Raw genomic sequence first — 26,983 nt, 5'->3', positions numbered from 1 at the left:
GGAAACACATATTTGAGTGCAGTCTCATGCCTGTTCGTGTGTGTGATAGGTCTCCACGCTGTGATGATTGCTGCTGTTGCTGTGTGCAAGGGAGATAATCTGCTCCTGAGCTTTTAGCACAGAAACCCATGTGGGAGAACCAACAGCTGGACGCTCACATGTAATCTTAAGCTTTTATCTGATGGACACACACACGCTGCGCTGGCACTGAACGTTTACAGCCTTGACCTGGACACAGAGTTGTGTAAATGTACAGATTTTAATGTATTTGTCCCGACAACACGTAGGCTAAATCCATCCATGCAGTCGAGCTCACTAAAGTCTGCGCGTGAAATCATAAGGATGTGTGAAGGGTAATTTTGCTTGTGTATTATAAAGAGGATGAAGCAGACGTGACGCAGTGTCAGCCGTATTTTTCCTTTTGTCTGTCATCAAAATTCAACCAATGCAAATACTGTTTCCTCTCTCAAGAGCTGCAAAACAAAACTGTGTGGAAGAAGATGGTTTGGTGACGTAGAGAAGTTTATCAGTGTCAGAATAAAGTCATCATTTTGTACAAAGCTGTCGATACACTTGTTTTACACGTTCATAGAAGACTAATATGTTTGCTCTCATCAGCAGCCATAGAATCTTTCTAGCGTGTCATGTTTTGACACCTGTTATATTTGAACGCAGCTTGTTGGCGAGGTGTGAAAATGTGTCAAATGGGGGCTATTGTTTGCATGTGTTGTGTCGAAATAACAAGACAAGGCGAAATAACACCTTTTTTCAGTCCCATGTGATGTAACAGCACAATGCATGATGCTGCACAGGAACTTTATTGGAGATATTTATTGAAGATGTACTTTATTAGAGGTCGTTGAATATACTGGAGGCATGTGCAGAACCCTTAAAAAGCACACTCAGTTTAACAGGACGTCAGGTTTCGGGGTGTTTTTGCTGGAGTGTGACAACAGCATGAAGTACATAGTAATCAGGTGGTTGATTCAGCAAACGTCGACACATCATCATCACGTGTAAATATGCCAGAAAGCTTTCACAGAACATTTGGTTCTTGGGATGGAGGTATTCCAAAATCTCCATAAACCCAATTGCTTACATAAACGAAGTCTAGTCCGAGGCTGAGATACAGAATTAATTACCTTAACATGCAGAGGTTGTTGTGTAAATCAGACTCACATCGAATTAGCAGCAGAAAAGTCACTTTTTTCACGGATTTATTTGCATGTTCTCGCTGCTCTAATTTTAGCATTTCCCCGTAGAAACATCATCCTCACTTCTCGATGTTCTAATTCACCCTGATCATTGTTGTGCTGCCACGTTTAAATGCCAAGTTTGTCATTCAGCGAGCCCACATGGAACTGCTGTGATGATTATTCAGAGAGCCGCTGCCTGCGGCCTTTTCCTCCACCAGGATTAATCTTTAACGATTAATATCTTCGGTGTCACACACGCACGCACACAGCCACTGGCCGTGGTGTTTTTCAATCACCTTATTTTGTCCTGCGGCAAAATTAGTCATCTGTGTTGTAGTGGGGATTGAGAGCAATGAAAAGTAAAGGGGAATGACACACACGCTCGCTGCCAGGCGACATAAAGAACACTGAGATTATGACAGGGTTCATAAGCAATGATTTCTATCCTCCTGTGGTTGGAGATTATGTTAATTTTACGTATATTTGTATGCAGTTAAATGTCCAGTGTGTCAGATTTAGGCGCATATATTGGCAGAAATGGAATAGAATATATTAAGTATGATTTCTTTAATGTATAATCACCAGAAAATAAGAACTGTCATGTTTTCGTTACATAGAATGAGCTGTTTATATCTACATAGGGAGCGGGTTCTCATCCATAGAGTTCAATATGTTACACTACCATGTTTCTACAGTAGCCCAGAACGGACAAACCAAACCACGGCTCTACATGGGGCCGTTAGTGTTTTTGTGTCAGCCACTGTAGTTAGCAGCCCCTCCACGACGAGCCAAACAGCATCGGAAAAACATTGATTTTAATGTGAAACTGATTTATCCAAGTTTTTTACCAGTTTAAATCATTGGGTCCATTTGTTTTGGAGAGGAAGAGGCCTTTGCGGATAATTCAGCTCCCGGTAAAAACCTCCTGAATGTCTGGATCTTAAGTTACCAGAGAAAAACCGGGAGCACATATTAGCAGGTGCTGGGCTAGCAGCCCCTCCGCGACAAGCTGAACAGCGCCAGAAAAACACTGATTTTTTAACAAGAAACAGCATTATTCAAGATTTTTACCGGTTTAAATCACCAGGTCCATTTGCTTTGTAGAGGAAGACACCTCTGTGGATAATTCGGCTCCCGATAAAAACCTCCTGACCATCTGGATCTGAAGTTATCAAAGAAAAACCCGTCTATGACAACCTGAACAGCATTCGAGAAACATTGATTTGTAACGTGAAGCTGCTTTGTTCTTTGATTTTACTGGTTTTAATCACCAAGTTGTTTGTTTTGAAGAGAAACAGACCTTTGCTGTAATTCGGCTCCTGGTACAAACCTCCTGAACAATAACCACTGAAGGAATCCTAACTTGGAGTTCACACTTGGCACATGAGAGAAGTACAAGCTGGTTAGTCTGCAATCCTCACTGCTCGATGCCACAAAATCATTCACACTGCTCTTTCAAAAGACTAGGTATTGGTTAGGTGACATTTTTACCTTTGATAGATGTTGTGAACTCAGTGCTTCCAGGAAGTAGTTTAGAAAATGCAGTTTAAAGCTAACAAGTGCTCCCTTTGGTTTCAAATGGATGTGTTTTGAAGCTTCTGTGGTCCTTGAGGGGATTTGACATTACCAGCATTCATCAGTGAGAGAAAGGGAAAATTACCACTCACTTAAATGGTGGTAACCATCATACTGAAATTACTCAACAGCCAGGAAAGACTGTATCGATCTGCCCCATTGAGGTCTGAAAAATAAGTGGTCAGCCAAGGCTTTGCTGTGGTGGCTTCTTTAAACCACTGCCCTCCCTCCTTTTTCTTTCTTTCTTCGCCCGACCTTCGGCTTCTTCATTTGAGAGCATACCGTCGGCTACCAGACCTCTTCAGGAAATGAGAGGGCCACAATTAATCAACTTATAGAGCGCTTACAGGCATTTGATCAAGCCAGAGTCAGCACAGTTCCGCTGGAATGAAACCCACTATGCACCACCAGTTGTAGCACAACCCTTTAACCTCAATTCTTGTACTAACTGTTGTGTCTATTATCAGCCCAATCGTGGTTGAGACTGACAAATTAGAAAAAGCCAGTTTAGCCAGTCAGCGGGTTTGCTCGCACAGGTTTTTGCATTTGAGTGTAGCCACATCCTTACCAAGAACAGCAGCGCCTGTGTCACCTGTTTAAATAGAGGCACCAATAATATCAGTGCAGATGCTGCTGTGGTGCTCATACCTAGAAATCTGACTGTTATAGATACTGCAGCATGCACTTTAGATAACTTGACACTGGGTAAAAAGACATGCTACGGAAACAAGCAGGCCATCAATTTGGGGTAATCGTTTACATTGGTGAATTCAGTTTAGCGTTGCAGTGGTGTTCCGGTTTCATGGTATTATACTTATTTACAGGATTGAAAAAACAATGCAACCAGATGGAGAATCTCACCTGCACATGTGCATCTCCCTACTCTGGGGCTTCCTGTAAGTCTCGTCACAATTAGTTTTCTTATTGATTTTATTTGTTTTTAAAAGGCAGACTTTTTACACATACTAAAAAATGCATATGTGTAGATTTTGGGGCAGATGCAAGGGACATGTCCCCCTCAGTATTAAAAATGTGTGTCTTCGTCCCCACAATAAAACATTTAAGTAGGTAAGGACTTTTAATTTGACAAATTTAAAGGTGTTTATACCATGAATTGATAGAGAAAAGGCACAAATTGGTATATATATGTAAAGATATTTTTGATGATATGACAAATTAGTTTAAAAAAAAATGTATTATTCATTAAATAAAATAGAATTGCAACAGTGCAGTGATAGTCTTACAGTTTGCCTTCAAATATTCAGTAAAAACTAAACAAAAATAATCTCTCATTTCTTAAGTTGCAGTAGTGCAATAGTTCAACTAAATAAAATCCACCACAAATTACACATTTAAACAGCTCCCAAATACAAAAAATGTCCCCTGGGATCTATATATAGGTGATTTCCTTCTTTTAGCAAAATCCTAATTGAGTTGACAGGCTATGATAACTACCCCACATTTACATATATGTGATTTTTTGTCAAGCCGTGAGCATTACCGAAGGTTTAATGACTTGACGACACGACTCCCATGTGCGCACGGCAAGACAGGAGTGGGAGAGACACTGCGCTGCTGCCAGAGGAGCCGCTGAATGAGTTCCCTCTGAGCAGTAACTCGCTAAGAGTCTGAGGAGTCCGGGGCTGTTCATAAAACATTCAGGATGCCACAGTTTATTCCACACTACTGAAGCTGCTCCTCTTTTTGGAACCACTGCAGAGTCCATAATAATTTCTCTTTCAGCCATGTTTGCTGTTGCTGTGGGTAACAGTATGACATCACTGTCAACAAGTCTAAATATCGCCAGTATCACAATATGAATTTTTCATATATCAAAAATTATACTGGTGTTATTGTGAATGAAATGATATGGCACATCCCTAGTGCCATCCCCCTGCTGTTGAATTGAAATCTACGCCTTTGATAAAATGGCTTCACATATAATGAAGCATTTGTTTAACCAGAAAGACCCTTCTAATTTCATTCCTTTAAGGGTCATTGTAACTAATCATTATAATTGTGTGGTACTGTGACATTATTTAATATTTTCTGAGAGGTTATCGTACTGTCAAAAATCTCATACAGTCCAGTTAAAGACCTAAATTGTTGCGTAACAGCATTCTTTCTACTGGACCAGCCACATGCCAACAAACACAATGACCATGAAAAAGAAAATGAAAAAAAAAAAAAAAGACTAAATCTGGAAGCTTCCATTCGCCACATACTTTCTGCCTTTGTTCTGTTTGCTGCGGGGTGGCTGCTCTGCTCCACTCTAATGATAAAGACGCAGTAATTATCTCCTGTGTAATGGCTCAGACCCGTCATTGTCTGACATGACAGAAGTCACTGCAACAGAGAAGACAAACGACGGATGCGGGGAGAGATAAGGAAGCAGAGACACGACTGCACCACGAGAGGCGAAAAACAAAGACTCGCTTCACCTCCTGCAAACTTGAATTCCATGGAAGATAAAATCCTCTGACTTTTTTTAAGTACTTCCTTTTCACCTTTATGCCTCTCTGCTCATGTAGCCACCACCACTGTGTTTCCTGCCTCAGCACTATGATGTGTGTGTGTGTGTTAAACAGGTGCCAAGTCATGCCCCATTTTCCACCAAACGTGACAAAAATGTTACATGTAGGAGTCACTGCATCAGATTGTGGTGGGAACCCAACACCTACACTTCAGTAGTATACTGAAACAGATAAGGTAGACAGTTTCCACGCATCTAGTCATCTAATTTAGTCTCAGTGCTTTCTGGCACCGTTTTCAAAGAACTGAAGCTATCTTAGTTGACGTGGCAGCTTTTTCCACGATGTTGGTAAAGATTCAAAGCTGACTGAGCAATGCTTTTAATACTCTGGCTACACAAAGCCAAGGAACAAGTAACTAATCCATCCTGTAACATTTGTTGTAGTATGCTTTTCTTTGTTGAAGTGGCTAAGCAAGCAAAACATCTTTTCTTTCTATACCATGAGTCCTTATTTCAGTCGGTCATACATGCTTATGTGATGATCAAAAATCTGTTAACATCTGTCTGCCTCATTATTTGTGCTTCTTAATACTGCTTTCTTTTAATGTTGCTAATCTTAACATGTTTTTAATGTTATTAAATCCATAATAGGTTGTATTAGAGTGGATATTGCGCATTATTACATTAGTTTTAGTAATATGGATAAAATCCAGTATCACTGTGTATGTAACTTTATGTCACAATATCAAAATATAACATGATACTCATTTTTTTTCTGGTGAATCGATTGATAACCTGTTTTTAGATAAGATAAATACAAAGAGCATTTTGTTTTTGGCCAATCCATTACCCAAATCCATTACATTATCAAAATGGATCCTTAAAAAGCTTGACCCATTTTACAAAAATTAAATTAAAGGAATACTTCACCCACAAAATGACCATTTATCTATCAATAACACACCACATGTTGCTTTGAATATGTGAGGAAAACCTGCTTTTTCCCACATGTTTCCACAGTGAACGAAGAATGTCTTTTTTGGATTCTCCGTTCACTGTGGAAACATGCTTTTTCCCCACATGTTTCCACAGTGAACGGAGAATCCAAAAAAGACATTCTTCATGAATTGAAGTCACAGGCATGCGTTCAACACTAGCAGAACTATATCAAAGCATCTGTTGTAAACCCTCACACAACTCCTGCGGTATAATCCAAGTCTCGTTTATCCAGTCGTTTGCTCAGTACCTGTATGTAACACCTGTAACACCTGTAACACCTGCATGTGTTTGGGAAGCACTGAGCACAGAGGCAGAGCGCAACACATCATACTCTGAAACCCTACCGGAGGGGAAAACAAAAGATGTCACAATATGCACACAAAGGCTCAAAACACTGACAAAATTCCTGTAGCTAGCTAAAAACTTCAAATTCCAGCATATCAAAGGAGTGTTTGAGCACCTGATGTCTACCAGTTGCTCTTCCTGAGGTTTCTACCGTTTTTTTCCCCCCGTTAAAGGTTTTTTTTGGGGGAGTTTTTCCTTATCCGCTGTGAGGGTCCTAAGGACAGGCAAATTGTGATTTGTGATATTGGGCTTTATAAATAAAATTGAATTGAACTGAATTGAAGAGTTACATTGACAAAGTCAGTATTTTTGGTTCCATCCCTGTCTCCTTTGGAGAAATGATCCCATCTAATGGCCAGAAGGAACGTACTTTGATATTTCCAGCTATTTGATCAAATGACCAGGTGACATCATCATTTAACTTAACAGATATTTTAAAAAAAACAACCTTGCCTTGCATAGCTTAGTTAGCTTCAACCTCTACAGTTCGTCTTGTTTCGTTCGCTTGCTGCACACGTAACATCAGGCAGGCATACTGACATCCAGGATCCCAAAGTTTTCCCATTCTTCCTGCTGATGCCTCACATCTATTACCTATATCCACTTTTGTCGGTAGCTTGTGAAAACTTAGTGCTGGGCTCTTTACTGTGTCGGTAGCACAGCAGCTGTTTTTTCTTTTGTTTTTTTTATCAAGGTCCTTTTTTTTTCAAATATAAAGAGGTAGACAACTTGAACACAGAATGATTAAATCAAATTTCTGTATATTTCACATATATATAAATAAAAACATAAATACCAGATAGAGAAAAGAGAAATGTAGATACCGATAAATTAAGGAAAAAAAATAAATAAATAAGCAAAGCCGCTTTTAAGCATTTTTCTGTTGTTTTCTAGCAGACATTAGTGACTTAAATGGACTTAAATGTGCTCCGTGTATATACGACTGGATAAACAAGACTTGAATTATACTGTGAGAATTGTGTGAGTGTTTGCAAACGGATGTTTTGATGTTTGCTGTTGGTAAACATGGCCCCCAATGACTTTAACTCATTAAGAATATTCACTTTTTTTGGATTCTCCATTCACCGCAGAAGCATGCCTGTTTTCTTCACAAATTTAAGGAGTAGTGCAGTGAGTAACTGATATACAAATGATCATTGTGTGGGCTAAGTATTATTTAAAGACAAATTCAAGTCCATTAGTTTTATGAGAAATATTCAGCAACGATTATCTGCGTTTGGGTTCAGCATATCCCATATTTGTGCACATGGATGAAGCAGATGGCGCTTGGCCAGGGGTCCAAATCTACCACTGTATAATCAGAAAGTCTCTGACAATGAAAAATGTATCATGTCTCATGGCCTACATAGCATATGGTCATGTTGTCTAATCCTAACCCACAGCATACAATAGCAGTGTTTGTCCCAGTTGATCGCAGTGGAAACAAAGCAGCAGAAACAGGCTGCTTGGCATTTGTTTGTTTTTGTCATTTGGGAGCGAGTCATGGTGAATAAACAGGACTAACGCAGCATAGTTACACAAAAAGCCACACATGAAGACACGAGCAAACAAAGATGCACTCCATCCATGTGGAAATAACCAGCGTGGTTACATATCAAGTGAAGAGCACCAAGCGGAGCTCTTAAATGTTTCCACTTGGCTTGGAGTGTTTGGCTTACTTCCTGTCTGCCATCAGAGGGACAGGAAGCTCACACAATGGGAATGTGTGACCCCTCTGGCCTACCCATTTCCTGCTTCTTCTCTAAATCTCTCTCACATACACAGCTACAGATTGGGTGGCATTTGTTGTATTGTATCTGTAGAACAGCTTGAAGGAGCACAAGTTAACGGCGACATGCAATCGTGCGCTCGCCTGCGAGTGCGTGTCAGTGTGTGTCTGCGAGTGTAGGTGTTCACCAGGCTGTGTGAGAATGCCTCTGTTTGCCTCTCCGCTCTCTCTGGCAGAGCTGCTGCTGAGCACACAGCCTGGCAACAGCAGCAGCAGATGGTTAGGAAAGTCATTTTTTTTCACTCGTTCCAAGGTCTACTTTTTGAGTCCCTGAGTTACATAATGTGTTTTCACACCTCCACTGCCTTCACCGATAGCGAACGACCTGATGTACTGCAGGAACGTGTCCGCTCCATCTCCTTCTCCTTGCCTGGCTCTTGCTTTATATTTCTCCCCCTCCGTCTCCTTGATTGAGCTCTCTAATTAGCATCAGCAGTGTGTGGGAGGCATGTTGGTGCAAGGACACCCTCCTATGGCGACTTGACATTCACTTGTGTGGCTCCTTTGTGACGCTGGTAAATAGATTTGAGCTGCTTTGTCATATGATTAACATGATGAGCATTGTCACTGGTTCAGCTGCGTTTAGCAAAAGTGACATTATGTAATTGTGACTGGTAAAAGACAAAATAATGATTCAATCCACTGGTGCACAGAAAGCATATTATCATAACGCAGTTAGAACAAAAAAGGTTTTCATGCAACTGTTGCAAATGAATTCGGTTTTTGACGTATTGGACCGCAGCTCTTCCCCGATTTTCACACTTGCTTTGCTTTTTCTCACCCTCTTTTTCTCCCCGTTGCCACGCATCACACATTCATAATGAAGCACACATCCAGCCGGTTTGTGCCTGGGCGTGTGTGTGTGTGTTTGTGTATATATGGGTGCTTTGGTGTGAGGAGAATAATTATCTGCATTCATGTGACTGCAATAGGTTCCACCATATTAACTTCCACTGTGATGAATAACAGATGAAGTGCTGGCCAGAGGTGCTGAGATGCTCACTCCATTATAATAAAGACTGCAGACTTTTGAGATATATAGGTTCTTGCTTTCATGAGAAGGACTCTTTTCTTTTTGTCTGAGACACCAGGGATTCATATATGTGTCAGGATTTCCGAATTTTTAGTGCTCGATGATGTGGAATCGTTACAAATACAGTCAATGATTCAGCAATCCACTGAGATACAGTCTCTTGCGATGCTACATTATTGCACCAATATCTCAATATGCTCTCCTTTCATCCTGAGGCGTAGGTGTGTCTTGCTTTTACTACAGACAGTTTCACTCTCGCTGTTCTCATCACTGGCTGACCTCTAAATGAAAGCGCATGTGCACATATTAAAGCCTTTGTTCAGCATACTGCACTTCATCATGCAGTGAATATATGTAATACCTGACTACTTCCTGCTTCTGTGCAAAAATATCTTTCAAAAGAGTGACCCTGACACAGAGCCAGTCTGATCTTGAAGTGCTGTACCTGTAATGTAATGAATTATGAAACAATAACCGGAGCAGTCATTGTTAGATATTTCAGTCTGTACCCAAGTGATGGATCACCTACCCGCCCGACAATGCAATCCTAGAGTCCAGAAATAGTTTCAAGGCAGATCCTTTTTGGTTGCATATGCTTAGATGTATCAGGTGTAAGTGTCAGGGAGTAGCCCTGTGATTTCCAGCCCTATTAACACACGCACATACAAACACGCGGTCACATATCTGACTGATTTATATTTTAATTGGCTGATCCTCACAATAAAGAAAGGTCAAGGAGTTTTAGACGGGAATGGGTTGTTTGATCTGTGACATGAATGCAGTCATTTGCACCTGATCTGGGGCCAGCCCTTGATCCTCTGACGGTTACCTGATCAAAGAGTCATTAAAAAAAGGGGGCAGTTGGATAATAATATTGGGACAGGACTCGAAGGTGATGGAGAGGAGATAGGCTAGGAGAGAAGCTTATGAAAGGAGGCGTAAAGGTTTTTAAAAAGGGCAGGAGACATGATGCACGGGCTGCATGTTTTAGAAGATCCCAGCAGGGTCCCGTGTCTTGAACATTGGCTTGGTGTGGAGTGAGGAGATAAGAATTTAGATGATTTACTAACGTCATGATTTACGTCCAGTTATTATGGCAGGGTAACAGGTGTTGCAGCTATGCACTGTTACCTTAGAATTCTGAGAAAGATTTTTATGGGGAAGAAAATCTGCTGTGGTTTTTTCTTCTTCATCTTGTTAATTCAGAAAATTGAGCAGATTTTCTTCCCCATAAAAACTTTTCTCATAATTCTAGGATTATTGTCTTGTTAATTCAGGAATTACAGTAATTTTAATTACATCTCTCAGACTGGCCTGGTGCCTAGTCTCCCTCAGTGAGGTAGGATTCAGAATATTACAACTTTATAATTCCAGGAAATACCCCTCACATTTTGGTAGTAAATCAATTAAAGCTGAAATGATTCGTCAATTAATCAATTGGTTTATCGACAATTTTTACTGGCAAAACATTTTGACAATTGATTAATCATTTACATTGTGTTTTTAAGATAAAATGACAAAGATTAAATGATTCCTGCTTCTCAAATGTGAATAATAGAAGGTTTTTATGTTAGTGAATTTAATATCTCTAGGTTTTGTACTGCATGTTGAGCAAAACAAGCAGTTTTAGAAATGTCAGAGCTTGCGCTCTGGAAATTGTGATAGGCATTTTATTTTTATTTTATTTTATTTCATCCATTTTATTTTATTTAAATTTACTTTTATTTTACATTATTTATTTTATTCATTTTGTTTTAATTTAATTCACTTTTATTTTATTTTATGTTATTTATTTTATTCATTTTGTTTTAATTTAATTCACGTTTATTTTGTTTTATTTTATTTATTTTATTTTATTTTCATAGACTACACAAGAAGGTAATTAGCAGATTAACTGTCAATGAAAGTAATCATTACTTGCAGCACTAAAATCAATGTACGCTGAATAATAAGGCACCTTTTTTGGTTTAATTCATCAACTTCAAGTCAAGCTAGTGAGAATCTCCTCTTCTTTGGTGCTTTCTTATAACGGGTCTGGGATATCGCATTGTTGTAAAATGAGAAAGTTGGTTGACAGTCTGCAGTTACTGAGTGACTGGTCGTACAGTCGCTTACAGAAGAGAAAAAAAAACATTCAGTCATATTTTGAATGTGAGTGAGCCCATGTTTTTTGCATGAGGTCCTGCATATCTTTGTGTCATGCACCGGCACGTCCCCAAGATTTCTTTCCACTCGACTCACTGGTCAATCTCCAGTGACACTTTTTATTCTCTGTGGCCATGCAGGTTGGAGGAAATCAATAGGAACACGTGGAAACATCAGACAAAGGTTTGATACCTGGAGAGAAATTAAAAGAAAGCCACGTGGCATTTAAAAATAGAAGCCACGACCACACAGGGAGGAGGAGGAGAGAAAACAAGAGAGTGTACAATCTTTGATGAAATCAGGAATAAGCTGGCTCGGCACGTGAGCACACCACACTCACAGAGATGTGGAATAATTTGAACACGGGGCCGAACAGGTGAGGCAGCAATTAAATATAGAGGTGACTGAGTTGTTGCCCAGCCCTGGGAACTGAAAGAGTTAGAGCGTGACTTTAAACAACAACCAGCGGTCAGAGATGCGCAGGGAGTTGTCTACCCGCATGTTAGTTTGTGGCAATTTGATTTATGGTACTCAGCAAAACATTTGCTCTGCTACCTGTTAAAACATCAGTAAATAACTCAAAGGCCCTCACCCACAGATGTGTCACAAACATTCCCAACCTCCTGCTGTATCTGTCGTTGACACAAACAGAAAACAAAGCTTCTCAGATTACACTTGCGTCACTCCACCTCTCACTCCCCGAGGCACAACAGTCAATGACATAAGAACATGTGGAGGTGTGTGTCCATCTCCCTCAAATGTTGTGATGTGTAGACCTATCAAAAAGACCTGTGTGTGTGTGTGTGTGTGTGTGTGTGTGTGTGTGTGTGTGTGTAATATCTCTTAGTATTTATTTTTCTGTGGTATTTGCATTTTGATGTTGTTAAAAGATTGAGAGATTGAGATTTTCAGTAATATTTGTTGTTAGTTTTAGTTCCCAGTCGTGTGGATCTGCAAATTTTAACAAATATTTATTTATTCATTTTCTTTAGCTTTTAGTTCAATTCTGGTTTCATGATTTCTGTCAGATTTGACAACAGAAGTGTCAGGGCAGATGCTTTTATCTACCTTTAGCAACAGGTATTGTGTACAAAAGTGTAATCAGTAAATCTTTTCATGATGTCATTACATGCTCCTTTTAATGCATGATTAAAGGTATACTTTGAAGGATTTACCAAAAAGCAAACAACAATGTATAAAGGATTTATACACCAGTTTTGTATTCTGGGGCTCATTGTATTCTGTACTATAGACTCATTCAAAATGAATCCCTCTCAATCATCCCTTATGCCCCACTAGAAGTGTTTGGTGTATCTATCTGCAAAAATCCATAGTGTATTTACAGTATCTTTTTATTTTGCTGTAATCAGGGCGTTTATAGACGTGTAGCCTCCCAGACAGGTCGGGACTTTCTGAAAAGGTAGCAACCACTTAAGCAGGACGCATCCACGAGGAGGCTAGAAAATCAAGGAATCCAGCGCAGAAAAAAATCCTGCAGATATAGTGAGGCTCAACGGCAAGCTTAAAAAGCTCATCCCAGAACGAGTGAATCTGAGGTGGGTTTTACTTTCAGGATGGGGATGAAAAGTGACATGGAGTTAGCCTTTTTTATTTTGGACTGGTAGGTGCAGGTGGTTAAATTAAGCCACTTTGCCATTGAACAGAAAACCCACCAACATCTGGCTTTTGGATTTAATGGGAAAGGTTACAATCAGCATTCATTCCTGTGACAAATTACTCTGCAGTAGTGACGGTATTAATCAGCTCCAGCTCTGATCGGCAACACTCAGATGGACAAACTAATTTTTGGCCCTTTTCTGGTGCAAAATGTCGTGCCGCCACAAAACTGGGCTCCTTGGTGCTTTCTACTGTTTTCTAACCAGTTTTCCAACACATTCCTAACACCGAGCTTGACATACTAGTATAAAAAAACCCAGAAAGGCAGAGCCCAATGCATAGCTCTGGTCCACTGGCAATGGGAAAGAGGTCGCCTATATTTTAAGAGGTTCTCCTACATTTAAAAACCTGCATATACCAACTAATTTTGGTGGAAAGAAAGTATTAGTTAGCTCAAAATATTAGCTTTTCCCTTACAACAAATGTAACGTTCCTGCAATAGTAGTTTGCAGTAGTATAATATAATCATCTTTGGGAAATTTTATATTACGTGTTTTTTCTTTTATTATCATACTATTACCATATTATCTCTTGACATAGTCTTTATTTTATTTATTTATTTTATTTTATTAGCAGTGTAGGGAGGAGGGATTGAGATTGTTGTGTTTACAAACAGTAACTGACACTTCCTGACCTGCAAAGTGTACTGTTACATAACCTAAACAGAGACATCTAGCTGTGTTCTTACAGTTTACATTGAAGTACTGTGTCAAAAACAGACCAGGAAATACAGAATGAAATAAAAATGATAGTTAATAAATGGCAAAGAGGAAATAAAAGAAGGGAATATGCAAGTACATAGTCTTGGAATTCCTATGGTCTATTTTTATGTTAGATTAAAAGTGTATTTAGAAAAATATATCGATGGATGTAAGCATGTGTAAACGGATACAAAAGGCACGTCCCCTTCTATCTGCTCTTTATCCCTGCAACACTGTCTGCACATGTGCTCCTCCAATAAGGCCCTGTTGCCATGGAGGTCATTGAGATTTCCCCCTCAGCTGTCAGGTTTTATTCTCCTCTGTTGTGTAGCAATTGGAAAAAAATCAGGTTAATAGAAACGCTCTGTTGCAAAACAGAAAAACCAGAGGGGTTTTCATTACAGCTTTTTTATTGTGTCTCATAACAGCTCGGTGAGATCTGATTTATCCGAGCCACATAGCAGAGGTAGTATTGAGCACATTATTGAAAAAGTGACTTCAGTAAATCTCCAAATAATAAATAAAAAGAATCTGCTGCATCAGCGGCGACTGCAAATGCATGGTTCAAACCTTTTGTTCCACAAATGGGTTTTTTAAAAATTGTTTTGTCACCTATAGACTTGTATAACCCAGACCTTTGAGGCCCATTATCCCCTGAAAAATACGGTGTTCATCCACTCTCTCGCCACCTTATATCACCTCCTGCCTGATATGTCATTATCAACACCCACTGTGCCGTTCACCTTTAGCTGGCCCGCTGTGCAGCTCTGCCGGGCTCATTATCCACTCTAATAGCGCCCCAGTGCTCCACCTGCCCTCTGCTACCAAACGCACCTGCTGTGGTTCTGTAACCCACTTCTTCCTTTGTGTGTGTGTGTGTGTGTGTGTGTGTGTGTTGTGTTTTTGTTTCAAACCACCAGTAATCAGGCCAACTGATTATCTAACCCGATTGCGGGCAGGCAGCTGTAGATCACTCTTTACTTTGGTTTAACCTGACTCAGATTATCAAACAGGTGGGGCTCACCACATTGTGACATGCTGAAAATGCACTTTTCTTACTGTCCAAACATTCCTGTCCTTTCTGGCAAACCTCCCCCATGTAGAAGCCATGACGAGGTACAGAAAATGCTAAAAACTTTCTTAAAAAACTGAGTGATGCTGTGATGTAACTCTGACATCATGTTCGAGGGCAGATGTCTTCTCTCTGAATGAAACTGGAGAGCTCACACATCCACTAATGAAAGCAGTGTCGGTTGTAAAGTTGAAGCATCTCTTATTGAGAGCATTTTTATAGTACTCCTGAAGACTGGTATTTAACTGCCTCTTAAAAAGCATGATTTCTGCATCACAGCAGTGTGCTTTGGATACTAATGAAGCTGCTGTCACTCTTTCTCTCACTCAGCTCACAGTAAGTGCCCTTCCCGTATAGACTGTGCCAGAGAGGGACGCCGCTTCTGCACATTGGGCTCCTCCCGCTGTGGCAGCTGCCTCTTCCCATTGGAGGAGAACGAGGAAGGACGCTGCGTGGAGAGGAAGAGGCACCATCGGCATGGTAAGAATAATAGAAACATCTCACACACAAACAGACCCGTGCAGTTTTGCATTCACTACGATGAGATCAAGTGGTAACATCCAAGACTGAAACTGCAGTTCCTCAAATGTCCACTTGAGGCTGACTCCAAAATAAATCTGTCCTCCACTGACGTAACAGTAGAAATAAACATGTTTACAGCCTGGTACAAAAGACGATTTTGGTCTCTATAGCTTATCCTCCCATTCATGATAACTACGGTACAGGGGGTGAATTTTTCTATAACTTAAAATTATGCACTTTGTCAGGGAGACAAGAATGATGTCTGGGAACAATTTAAGTCGTTGTCCTTGTCCAGCACATCTTAACACAAGCATTACTTCTGTTCAAATTAGAGCTGAGAGGACAATGAACAGTTAATCATTTAAAACAGGGTGTCAAATTCATTTTAGTTCAGGGGCCACATACAGCCCAGTTAGATCTCCAGTGGGCTGGACAGTAAAACTGTTACATAATAACCTATACATAACAACCCCTCAAAATTTTCCCCCTTTTTTAATGTTCAGTATCTTCTGACCACAATAAGTATTCATTGTAATTTCAGAGAGCTGTATTCTGGTCAGGGTGGAGAAGCCTCTGAGGCAGCGTTTTACATGAAGTATACTCACTGTTAAAAACTGACACTCTTAGCCTTCACAACTGCATCAATATCAGGTGTACAAAGTCATCCAGTGGGCCAGATTGGAGCCTTTAGCGCACCGGTTCTGGCCCCTGGCCGTATGTTTGACCCAAGATTTAAATGTGCAATATGTTATTTTTTTGCCACCAGTCAAAAACAATACCAGAATACAGAGCAGTTATTGCAGTCAGTTTATCCCTGTTAGGATTCATCTTTGTTCATTGAGCCGAAATATCCGCACAGGCCTCCTCCTCCTCTCTATGTTTCCCATGCAGTTCTTATGGGTAGCCAAATTATCCACAAAGGTTTCGTCCTCACCAAAACACCAAAACAGACCTGGTGATTTAAACCACTAAAAACACTGAATAAAGCAGCTTCATGTTAAATATCAGTGTTTCTCTGATGCTGAGCGGCTGCTAACGTTTGCTTGGCTCGTTTCTCTGGTAACTTAAAATCCAGACGTCTGATGACTAAAATCCTCCATCCAGTTAAAAACGACCAAAATTTAATTAAAAAAAAAGTGGCTTAAAACTGGATAAAAAGTCCATTAATGAGAGCTCCTGGCAGACAACCACAGCTCTGATGCATGAGCAAAGGGAATGTGCCACTACTCGCAGGCAACAGCAGCCAAATGATGTGTCCTTCATTAACATAACAGATTTCTCTGGAAACATTTGGGACACTCTAAGTACACAACTCAAAAAAATATGTTGCATATTTCAAGTCGTTTTTTGACATTTTAATGCGGAAAAGTTACACATTATATCTTTACATTAATTTTCAAGCAAATATGTCCAGAATTCTCTGGTTCCAGCTTGTGAAGATTTGATGCTTTTCTTTACCGTATAGCATTAATAATAATAATAATAATAATAATAATAATAATAATAATAATAATAATAAACTTTATTTATATAGCACCTTTCATACACAAAATGCAGCCCAAACTGCCTCTACAATAAGGACAGTATGAGACCTGAGTGCTTCACATGAAAACAGACATAAAGCAGACAAGGCAATTCAATATAAAAAGACATTTAAAAGAGTTTAAAACATGGATTAACTGAGTTGTAAAACTATGAATCATCAAATCAAGTAAGATTTTAAAAGAGTTGCAGCAGCGTGAAGCATAAATAGAAAGTAAAAGCGTAAAAAGAAAAAGTTTCAGACCTGTGTCAGGAAGTCAGGGCTAGTTAAAGGCTAAAATGAACCGATAGCTTTTTAGCTTTCTTTTTAAAATATTTAGCGAGCTAGCTTCCCTGATATCTATAGGTAGTGTGTTTCATAGCTTTGGGGCGTGACTGACAAAGGCTGCAGTGTCGATTTTCTTCCGGCTGTTGCTGGGAACCTCTAATATACCAGCAGCAGATGATCGCAGTGTTCTTGGAGGCAAATAGTTCGTAGCAATGTAGCTCAGTCCCAGCCTATGTAGGGCTTTGTACACAAGGAGGAGGAGCTTAAAATCAATTCTGAATGTAACAGGAAGTCAGTGCAGAGCAGCTCAGACTGTCCTGATGTGCTCTGTCCTCTTGTTTCTGGTTAATACCCGAGCTGCAGAGTTCTCTGTGGTGTTTTTTGGGAAGCCAGTAGAAAGGGCATGAATCAGTTTCTCAGCATCTTTTTCATTTAGAAATGCTCGTACCTTAGCGATGTTTATGTGGTGGAAAAATGATGTTTTCGTCACCTTGTTAACATGAGACTTGAAGCTTAGATCTGAATCTAGGTTCACACCAAAACTTGTAACTTCGGATTCAGGGAGTTAATTTCCCCAGATTATTAAGCATTACTTCAGTTTTGTCTTCATTGTGTCCTGGATCTCTTTGGATTTAGGACAGTTGAGCAAACAAAACAAGGAACTCAAAGACACCACTTTTCATGGACAAAGCAATTAGTCCAGGAAAATAATCCTGCAAACAAATACACTTTATGACTTATGTGTTTGCTGAATAAAAAGGCAGAATAGATTAGGCTTGACAAGAGTAAACTGAGGATTGATTAATACCGGCTAATTACAACCTCAGTTCCCCTGCTGACGTCTCAAATGACAGTTAAAACAAGAGTGCATGTAGACGTACCGACAGACTTGCTGCCATTCTTTCTCTGCTTTCCTGAACATCTTCACTCCACATTCATTCTTTGTCACTGCCTCTTTTATTCTCAGTTGATCTCTGTATCCTGTTGCCTACATCTTTCTTCCACTCCACCTCTTTCTCTCAGTTGCCTATTGATTCTGCGCTTCCCTTCTCCTCCCCTGTCAATCTTAGTTTGATCGCTTTATTCCTCTCTCCTCCAATTCACTCTTTTCTGGTCCAGCTCTCCTCTCTCTCAACTTTCTTGTTGTGGTCTTTGTTCTCCCTTCATCTCCCATGCATATCTGTGACGACTGTGGTGCGGTCTGATCCTCTGTGTTTTTTAATCCGCCCCTGCCCCTGCTGTGTCTGCAACACACACATACACACACATGCACCACCCCCGCACTGGCGGCTTTAATCACTTAGTCGACATGCCTCTTTCTCTCCCTCTCTCCCTCCTTTGCCCTTCATCTCCATCACTGAATCTAATGTCATTCAATAAGAGAGCCAAGCTGCAAAAATAAATCTTATTTTTCTGATTTCCATGGCACGACTTCGCACTGCTGGCACGCACACCCGTGTTTCGAGAAGGCGCCACAGAAATTAGAGAGCGAAATTGAAACATGTTGTGTATATTTGAGCGCGCTGGCTGTCTCTGCACATTTGTGTGTGTATGTGTTGTCACTGTGTGTGTATTTATGCCTGTCGGTGGGCACGTGTGTGCTCTCTGCAGGCTTAATAATTTAGATGGGTCTGCGGCAGGAGAGGATACAAACTTGGCTCGGAATTATTGGCGGCGGCATCAGAAAGAGAAGTAAACGTGAGGAGGAGATGAGTGTGTGGATGTTTTGAAGAGAAAGGTCACATCATGCAGAAGAGGAGAGGCTGTTTTTTAATGCTGCACATTCATATGATGATAAAGCCTGATAAGTTATGGACTTTGGATTGAGTCTCATATGTGATGCTGTTGTTTATGAGTGTGTGTGTGTTGTGAATCCAGCATATCGTAGGCCTCGGCTAAGCTCCCTTGTGGTTACATAAACCCCCAAGAGACCACAGGACACAGTAATCCACATGGAAGACCGACTCTGCCTCTTTTTTCACACTCCCATGCAAACGTGGACACAGAAACACACAAAATGTTGAGATGAACAGATGAAATTACTGTAATTTCACTCCCCTAAATATAACACATTTGGTTTATTTGGTGTTTTTCGGGGGCAGCCACATCTCTTAATGCATCATAACACAATAACGAGCTGCAGTCCAGCTGAGCCTTGGTAGTTTGGCAGCATTACTGACTGCAAATTACACTTCTGTAGTCACTCTGTCACATCAGAGGAAATTTGATGGCTGTGATTTCAGGACTAAACAACTGATTATCTAAAATTTGGACGCTTGCTGAAGCATGAAAAATACACATCATCAAAACAGAAATTCTGACACACGATTTTGTCTGCACCCCCCTCAGTATAAGTGAGTTAATTTGCTCTCTTTTTCATTTATTTGCCTCACTCACTAACACACGCACTCACAACCGAACCTTTGTTTTGTCAGCGAGCACAGTTTGCGTCATAAAGTGTTGTTCTTCCAATTCAATTCCCAATTTCCACATCGCATCATCACCAGCAAGCTGACTCACTGGCTCTGCATCATGGCTGAAGTTTCAACTTTTCTACAGTTTTCAAGAATCATCACAATAATATCATAAAGCAGCTTTTAAAAAGTTACACGTTTTGTGAGAATTAGATGCTGAGACTGCTGAGTAGGTACAAGAGTGGCAGGATGAAGTGCAGTCCAGTTGGTTCAAGATACTGCCGTCATCCTTCATTTACACCACCCAGGACTTTGGCTCGTCACTCTCCTCCTGCTGTGGCTTCCCTGGCTATAGAAAAGTAGTGTGTAAGGATTAATATAGCTACTACTATAAGACTGTGTTACCACCGACTACCTAAAGCCTAGTTCACATTACACGATATTCACTGCGATTTTGACGTCGCAGAGGATCTTGAGAGCCACCTTGGGTCGGAGGTGAGTCAGCAGATAGTCTGCCACAAAGAGTCCTCATATGTGAACAAGCCTACGAGCAAGTCGCCCCCTCCTCTGCGACTGGGACTGGATATCTGGCATGCTAGAAAACTGAAGAAGTCTGACACGACTGACAAAGAGCATCAGCCAATGAAAGGCGGGATACGTCCCACGTCAGCACGCAGGAGGACGGAAGAAATGTGAGGAGGACAAGCCGCAAGGTTGCCACTTGCCAGGTCCACTTATTTGCTGCAACCTTTTGCTTGTTTCTAAAGTGGAGTTGTTTATTTGGGCTTGCTCTCTAAACGTCGCCTTTCTCTATATATATCCGTCTAATAAGTTATTTAAACGCATGATAGTTGCTTGTTTTGGGCTTGCTTCCATAGCCCTGGTTGTTTGTTTTTCTCCCAAGATCTGGCAACACTGACAAGCCGGCAAGCAACAATAACAATGGCGGCGTCCACAGGATCACGGGGAGCACGTTGTGTTTGGACCCAGGCCCTGGAGGCAGATCTGATTCAACACTGGGAAGAATATCCATGCCTTTACGATGTGTCGTCTCCAAGTTAAAAAACATAGTTTGGTGATGTCGCTGCGTTATCTGGGGCTCTGTCGGCGAGGGCTCGGTGGAGAAATCTTGTGGTGTGCACACACAGGTCGTAACGCATTTGGTGAGACTCCCGATGACAGAAACACATGTTGCCAGGTATGAACACTCAAAAGATTACAATAGTCTCCGCAATGCAAAATCAGGGTGAAAATCGTGTAATGTGAACTAGGCTTAAGTGACAACCTCCAGGACTGAAACTTCAGTTCCTCAAATGGCCACTACTTGAGGCTTGCTCCAGAATCACGTCAATCCTCATAGACCCCCATGTTAAGTAGAAATATAATACAGTAGAAATAAACATGTTTGCAGCCTGGTACGAAAAACAGTTTTGCTTTCTGTAGCTAATTTGTCCATTTATGACATCTGTACAGAGGATGGCTTTTTATAGAACTCACCTGTCTAAATTTTATCAGGCTTAAAGTGATGCATGATTAAAGTTGTGGCTGCTTTAAGTGACAGGCTGTCTGCTAGGCATCACCACAGTCTATAGCCCCTTTTACACTTCCTGTTGAGGGCCGAAATGTCTCTCCATTATTCTGCTCCTCCGCTGTGTATAAAAGGTACGATGACAGAATGGGGGGACAAAGTTGTCTTGTCTTAAAGCTGGCAGCGGAGGCAGTAACAGCACCAAATCTGCGTCTGTGTGTTACATTTTGATGATATGTTATGCGTGCAACCAACCGACTGGAGATTTAAAAAGCAGCTGCTAGCAGTTGGCAGATAACTCAAATAAAAAGAACAGCTACTGAAAATGTCCACAAATTAGGGAAACTATGACGTCCCGGCATCCTGGGTGTCGTCATAGAGTGCTCCAGGGATGAGGTTTTTTTCTGTAGGCTGATGTGGAAGTTAGCATTGCCCTGGTTCCCTTGTCAAAAAGCCAGCTGGATTTTTCCATTTGTTTTTGGCTCATTGCGGAAAATGAGCTTTGTGGCAAACAAATGTTTTGTTCAGCAAGATCATGTTCACAAATTAATTCCACTTTTATGATTTTTGAAGAGTAATCACCAGAAGTAAATACCTAATGTTGGGCTATAAACAAACTACACCATGTTCGCGTGACCTAACATCCCTGCCACAGCGAGACCGTGAAGCCGCGTTCGTCGTGATGACGCTTTGCAGTCTCATTTAGCCACTTGTCAGCATCTGCCTTTTTTAAGACGCACAATAGCTACAAAATTCACAAGTGGGAGATTTACTGACATATATTATGTCACAGAACAGAACGAAAAAGTCCCTTACACTTGTGTTAACCACAGACCTTATTTCAGGCGTCTAACCAAAAACCCAAAAGACTGAGTTCATGACGAGGGACCCAGAAGTGGTAAAATGCTAACTCATTTCCGGGTTTAAAGCGTCATCATTAGAGCACTCTATGGTGGCTACAGCCATTATTTTTATATAGTCTATGCTACTAACCCACCATGACCTCCACACTGCCTCTGCTGCCTTCTGGGGTCTCAGATAATCAGATGTTGCGTCTTGGTTGAGAGACAAAAATAATGTTTTTTTTCCAGTTATTTTCAATTAAATCAACAAATTAATTATCAAAGAAACTGTAGGAGTACACTTTATAATTATTGACAGCAGGGCTAGTGTTTAGCTCGCTCTTATCCTCACTATGACCCTGCTCCACTCACTGTACCAACACTACATCGTTTACTGCTATGAAGTCTTTCTAACTTCCTGTCCTCTGAATCACACGCCCTACTTACATATCTTGCATTAAAATTATCATATCAGTGCTTCTCTTTCATACATTATTATACATCTGTGGCCTTGCACTTGTTGGTCAGTTTGACTGCCTTTAAGTGGCAGAAATTCGATGTTAGTCTGCATTTGTATTGACTGGAAATCACTTTATAATGAGTCAAAAATGTCAAATATTTCACACATTCAATTCAGAGAGGATGGAAGCTCACAGTAGGAGAACAAGCGAGGCAGGCAGCACTTTTTATTGCAAGTAGGACCGGCTTGTATTTGACATGGAGGCGTGCACTGCCATTGGTAAACATACAGTATGCCTGGAAGCACATCCTTTGTTCAGAGGCTGCTCAAATAGACTGTAAATAGTATGTATTCTTTAAATGCAGTCAAATTGTGTATGTTTAAAGGCTGAGCTGTCTCCATGTAGCCCAGTGCTTTTACAGACTCATTTTCTCTTACATCCACTCATAGGGTTATATTCGACTCTCTTTGTTCCCGCTTTTTGTGTATGAATGTTTATATATTTCCACGTTAATAATACAGAATAGAGCAGCCAAAAACCTGTAAAGACCGAGACACTCAAACAGCTGTTAGAGTGGCACACAACATGAACAAATATCCCGCAGCAGTTTACTTTGGTAACACGAGCTTAGAACACTCATGTCATGCTGTTTTAACATTTTGAACCACACTCCCATCTGTAATAACATTTTAGATATCCAAAAAAAGCATTTCTTTTAGTCAGAATTGTATAGTCACCTGTCAGAATGGTAACTAAGATTTCCACAATAACATTCTTAGTAGAAATTCTGTTTCAAGATATGTACAACTTTAATTGTACTAGTCAAAATTCAATTCTGCCGAGTCAAAACAAACATTTTAGATATCCACAATGACGTTCTTCCATGGAAAATGGACGTCAGTGTTTCCGTTTGTGTGTACTAGGGGTTTGATTTCACATATCTACAACTGCATTTTTGATCGTATAATTCCATAAAAATCCCATTTTAGATATCTACAATCCAGTTGTTACTCATCATAATTTCAATTTAGATAACCCCCCCCCAAACAAAAACGACATTCCAGATATCCATAATGTAATTTTGAATATCCAAAATACACAGTATGACCAGAAAAAAAAGACATGTCAGATATCGACACTTGTAATTACTATTGGAAACAATGCAGTTTCAGATATTCACAGAAATAATCCTTTATTCCTAGAGTGGGGAAATTTGCAACATTACAGCAGCAGAAGGATAGTGCAAACAGGAAGCATCAGTAGAAAAAAAAGCACAAAGCAGTACATACGTTTGTATCGATAAAGAGAAAAACACAGGTTGGTGTAAAAATCTGTTTAAATAACATCAGAATAAATGACACCGACTATGATGACTTGCACAAAATATTCAGTTTTTTGCTCTTATTCCAAAAATATTCCTACTAAGCTGTTTACATGGCTAATGAAAATTAATATTCCATTTATATTACTGTTTACATGCAGCCGTGCATACTCTGATAAATATGCTCTAGCTTGTTGTTTGTCAATTTAAAATATGGAGAAGTAAAAGAACCATTTTGCTTCTTTAGGCCAGTTTTCCCACCGGTCGCAGAATTGTTCAACCATGTAAACACAGCCTACCTCTTTCATTCCTTCAACCACCTTCTTGAAAATCTGTTAATATCTAAGTCTTTCATCATGTTTGTGTAAATAAATGAATAAATTACACATACACACACCTCTATTCCACTTTGTACAATGAATCTCACAATATTACAGTCTTTGCCGTTGTAAACAGTCACACATTGTAACTGCATGCTGTAATGCTTATAGAGCATCAAAATGCAGGAATCTGTTCAAAGTTTAGATTGTCTTCACTGATACTTCACATTTAGCAGTAACTCCAGTTTCACACCTGCAGTTCTGGACCTACACTTTCTCTCCAACCTGCACCACATATTAGCAAGAGGGGTAACAGCAGAAACAATTTAGAGCTGCTGATGTAGGCACATGGAGACGAGGAAGGTGATTGCTTCTGCAGATTTGATGCCATCTACACCTGCAATCGATGACAGTAGCACTTTTTTATTAAAGTAATTAAAGTGAAAAAGGGAAAAAGAAAGAAAGGAGACTCACTGGCACATAGACATGGCTGTAAATCTATCAACAGATCAAGGCTGTTACATTACTGCAGATTTTTGAAGTGAAAATATAGTTTTGAGGGTCATCAAAGGGGTAAAAATCTGTCCGTCTTTTTCTGCAGACTTGGAATCGTTTCCATTGCGAGGTGTATTCATTTTTAAATAGATGAAAGACAGGTTGGACTATTTACTGAAGGTTAGAACGATGTAACATTTTTCCAATATTTACCCAAAGCTCTGCAGTCAGCTGTGACTAAGTTTTTATAGCAGGTGGGAGTGTGACTCACTGCCATGATGACAAGGTAGGCTACCTTACCGACTTTAGATTTCACGGGCAAAAAATACATTTTAACTGTGCGCCACTCCCTGATACTAAAAATAGACAATCTAATAAAGTAGATAGAAGTTTCTGTTTAAACTTTGTGAGCTGTCAAGTCAGTCAATAGTCTGGTTTCAGAGCACTTAATAATGAACTACCTGTAGTCTTCTGCCTGTCTTCCTCCGTACTCCATGTATTAAATGTACCACTAGAGGGCAGCAGGACACTCTGAGTATAATTCAGTGATGCATACAGGACTGAGGACATGCCCACTGTGAATGGGGAGGCACCTGATCACTTACAACTGTCCCTTCCAAGAACTCAGCATGGTCATGTCACAGACTGGTAGTTTCATAGTTTGAAATTAAGGAAGTGCTTTGTTGTAGCACTGAAATGACACGTCAATCCCACAAAAGACTGATGACAGATATTTTGCCTGGTTTATTTGTTTTGGTGTAAAATAAAGATTCATTTGAAGGCTTTTAGGCTCTCCAGAGTTGAGGTTTTCTTTCTGTTGTGCTTTAGTGTTATACTGTGTAATATAACCACAGTACATTTTGTAATTTCCCCACAAATGTCAAGCAAAAACTGAAATCTGTCCTATTTAGAGTTTTTAAACAAGGACAGGAGGGGGCAGGAAGAGAGAGCGTGTGTGTGCACGCATGTGGTTTGGGGGGGAGGAAGAAATGTGAATGGGTTTTCAAGTGGGAACATAGACCAGCACAGATGTGTGTGAGACCTTCGATCCCTGTTGAGCTGTTTAGTGTTTGTTTGTTGTACCCAGCTGCCCCCTGGGTGCCTCTCAAGAGGTTATGGGTCATTATCAAGCCGGTGACAAAACTCTCTTACACAAGGAGAGGTGTGCGTGCTTAGTCAGTGTGTGACAAACCACACACATACACACAATCACCACCTTTAACTTCAAGCTAGGTGCTCCTGAGAGTGTTTAAACATTTCCCTGCAGGTTATAAATCAGCCCATGCTTTGGAACAAGATGTCCCCAAACCCATACGACCACATATGTGGGCCTACCCTTTAATGCAACTATGGATGTATTATTGGATCTAGATACTGGACTGCTCGACTTTTAGCCTTTGCATTGTGATACTGTAGTGGATTTTTAAATCGCTTCTCTTGGCTCAAGGTAAGCTTTTACAACTTTAAAACCTCTGTGGATCAAAAATTGATAATAGAAAGAGTCATAATTAACCTTGTTTGCAGTTCGAGGTGTTTTGCCAGCAGTTTTACAGACATATCTTTTATAATGGTCATCTGTGGGGAAATGGTTTTTGGGCTACTGCGAGTGATCGCTGGGAAAAATTGGAAGCAAGGATGAGCTGCCATCTCCAAAAGTAGGGCCCTTAATGGGAGCAGGTTTAAACATGTTTATTTTGTAATGTTGCGAAACGGTCACAGTTTGGTGAGGTTTAGGCACTAAAACTAATTTTCAAGGATTAGGAAACGATGGTCTGGGTGAAAATAAGTGCGTTTGTTGTGTTTTAAGTTACTTGCGTTGTGTACATGACGTTAGTTAAGTATATTACATAAGTTAACTCATATTTGTTTAAGGTGCTGTATGTAACTCTGGAGGAAGTTAGTTTATTGGGAAGAAAAAATTAACTTCAGGCACTCAGGTTTAGCAGGTTAAAAGATCTTTAATTCAAAAACATGGCTGCTTACATTAAAACCCCGACCGGTATCGACTCTATGGTCTTCATCAGGGTGCAAAAGGATGGACAAGAGTCAAGCAAACATTTTCTAAGCTTGGTAGGGGGTGTCACCCAATCTTGATTAATAAATGAGCGCCGGTGGGTGACAGTAATGGATTACAATGAGAAGCCATTTTGAAAGTTAAAATGCCTCCACAAGCATTTAAAAAAAACCTGTACCAAAAATGAAAAATTACTACTAACCAAATATCAAAAATGTGCATGTAAAAAATTGAAATAAAGGCTTTTTAAC

The 26,983-nt window shown here is 40.2% G+C and overlaps 1 protein-coding gene across 1 annotated transcript in view; it reads left to right on the top strand.

Moving 5' to 3' along the window:
• The window catches only part of npdc1a (neural proliferation, differentiation and control, 1a), a 37,373-nt gene that overhangs the window by 1,487 nt on the left and 8,903 nt on the right, over positions 1 to 26,983 (top strand). The window contains exon 2 of the mRNA XM_050053538.1: positions 15,336 to 15,485. Coding sequence (XP_049909495.1) covers positions 15,336 to 15,485 — 150 coding nt within the window. The remainder of the gene's footprint in view (positions 1 to 15,335; positions 15,486 to 26,983) is intronic.

This window comes from Epinephelus moara, chromosome 9, assembly GCF_006386435.1.
Source record: "Epinephelus moara isolate mb chromosome 9, YSFRI_EMoa_1.0, whole genome shotgun sequence".
NCBI classification, from domain to species: Eukaryota; Metazoa; Chordata; class Actinopteri; order Perciformes; family Serranidae; genus Epinephelus; species Epinephelus moara.
The sequence above is the reverse complement of the archived record's forward strand: the minus strand, read 5'-3'. Positions and strand labels throughout refer to the sequence as shown.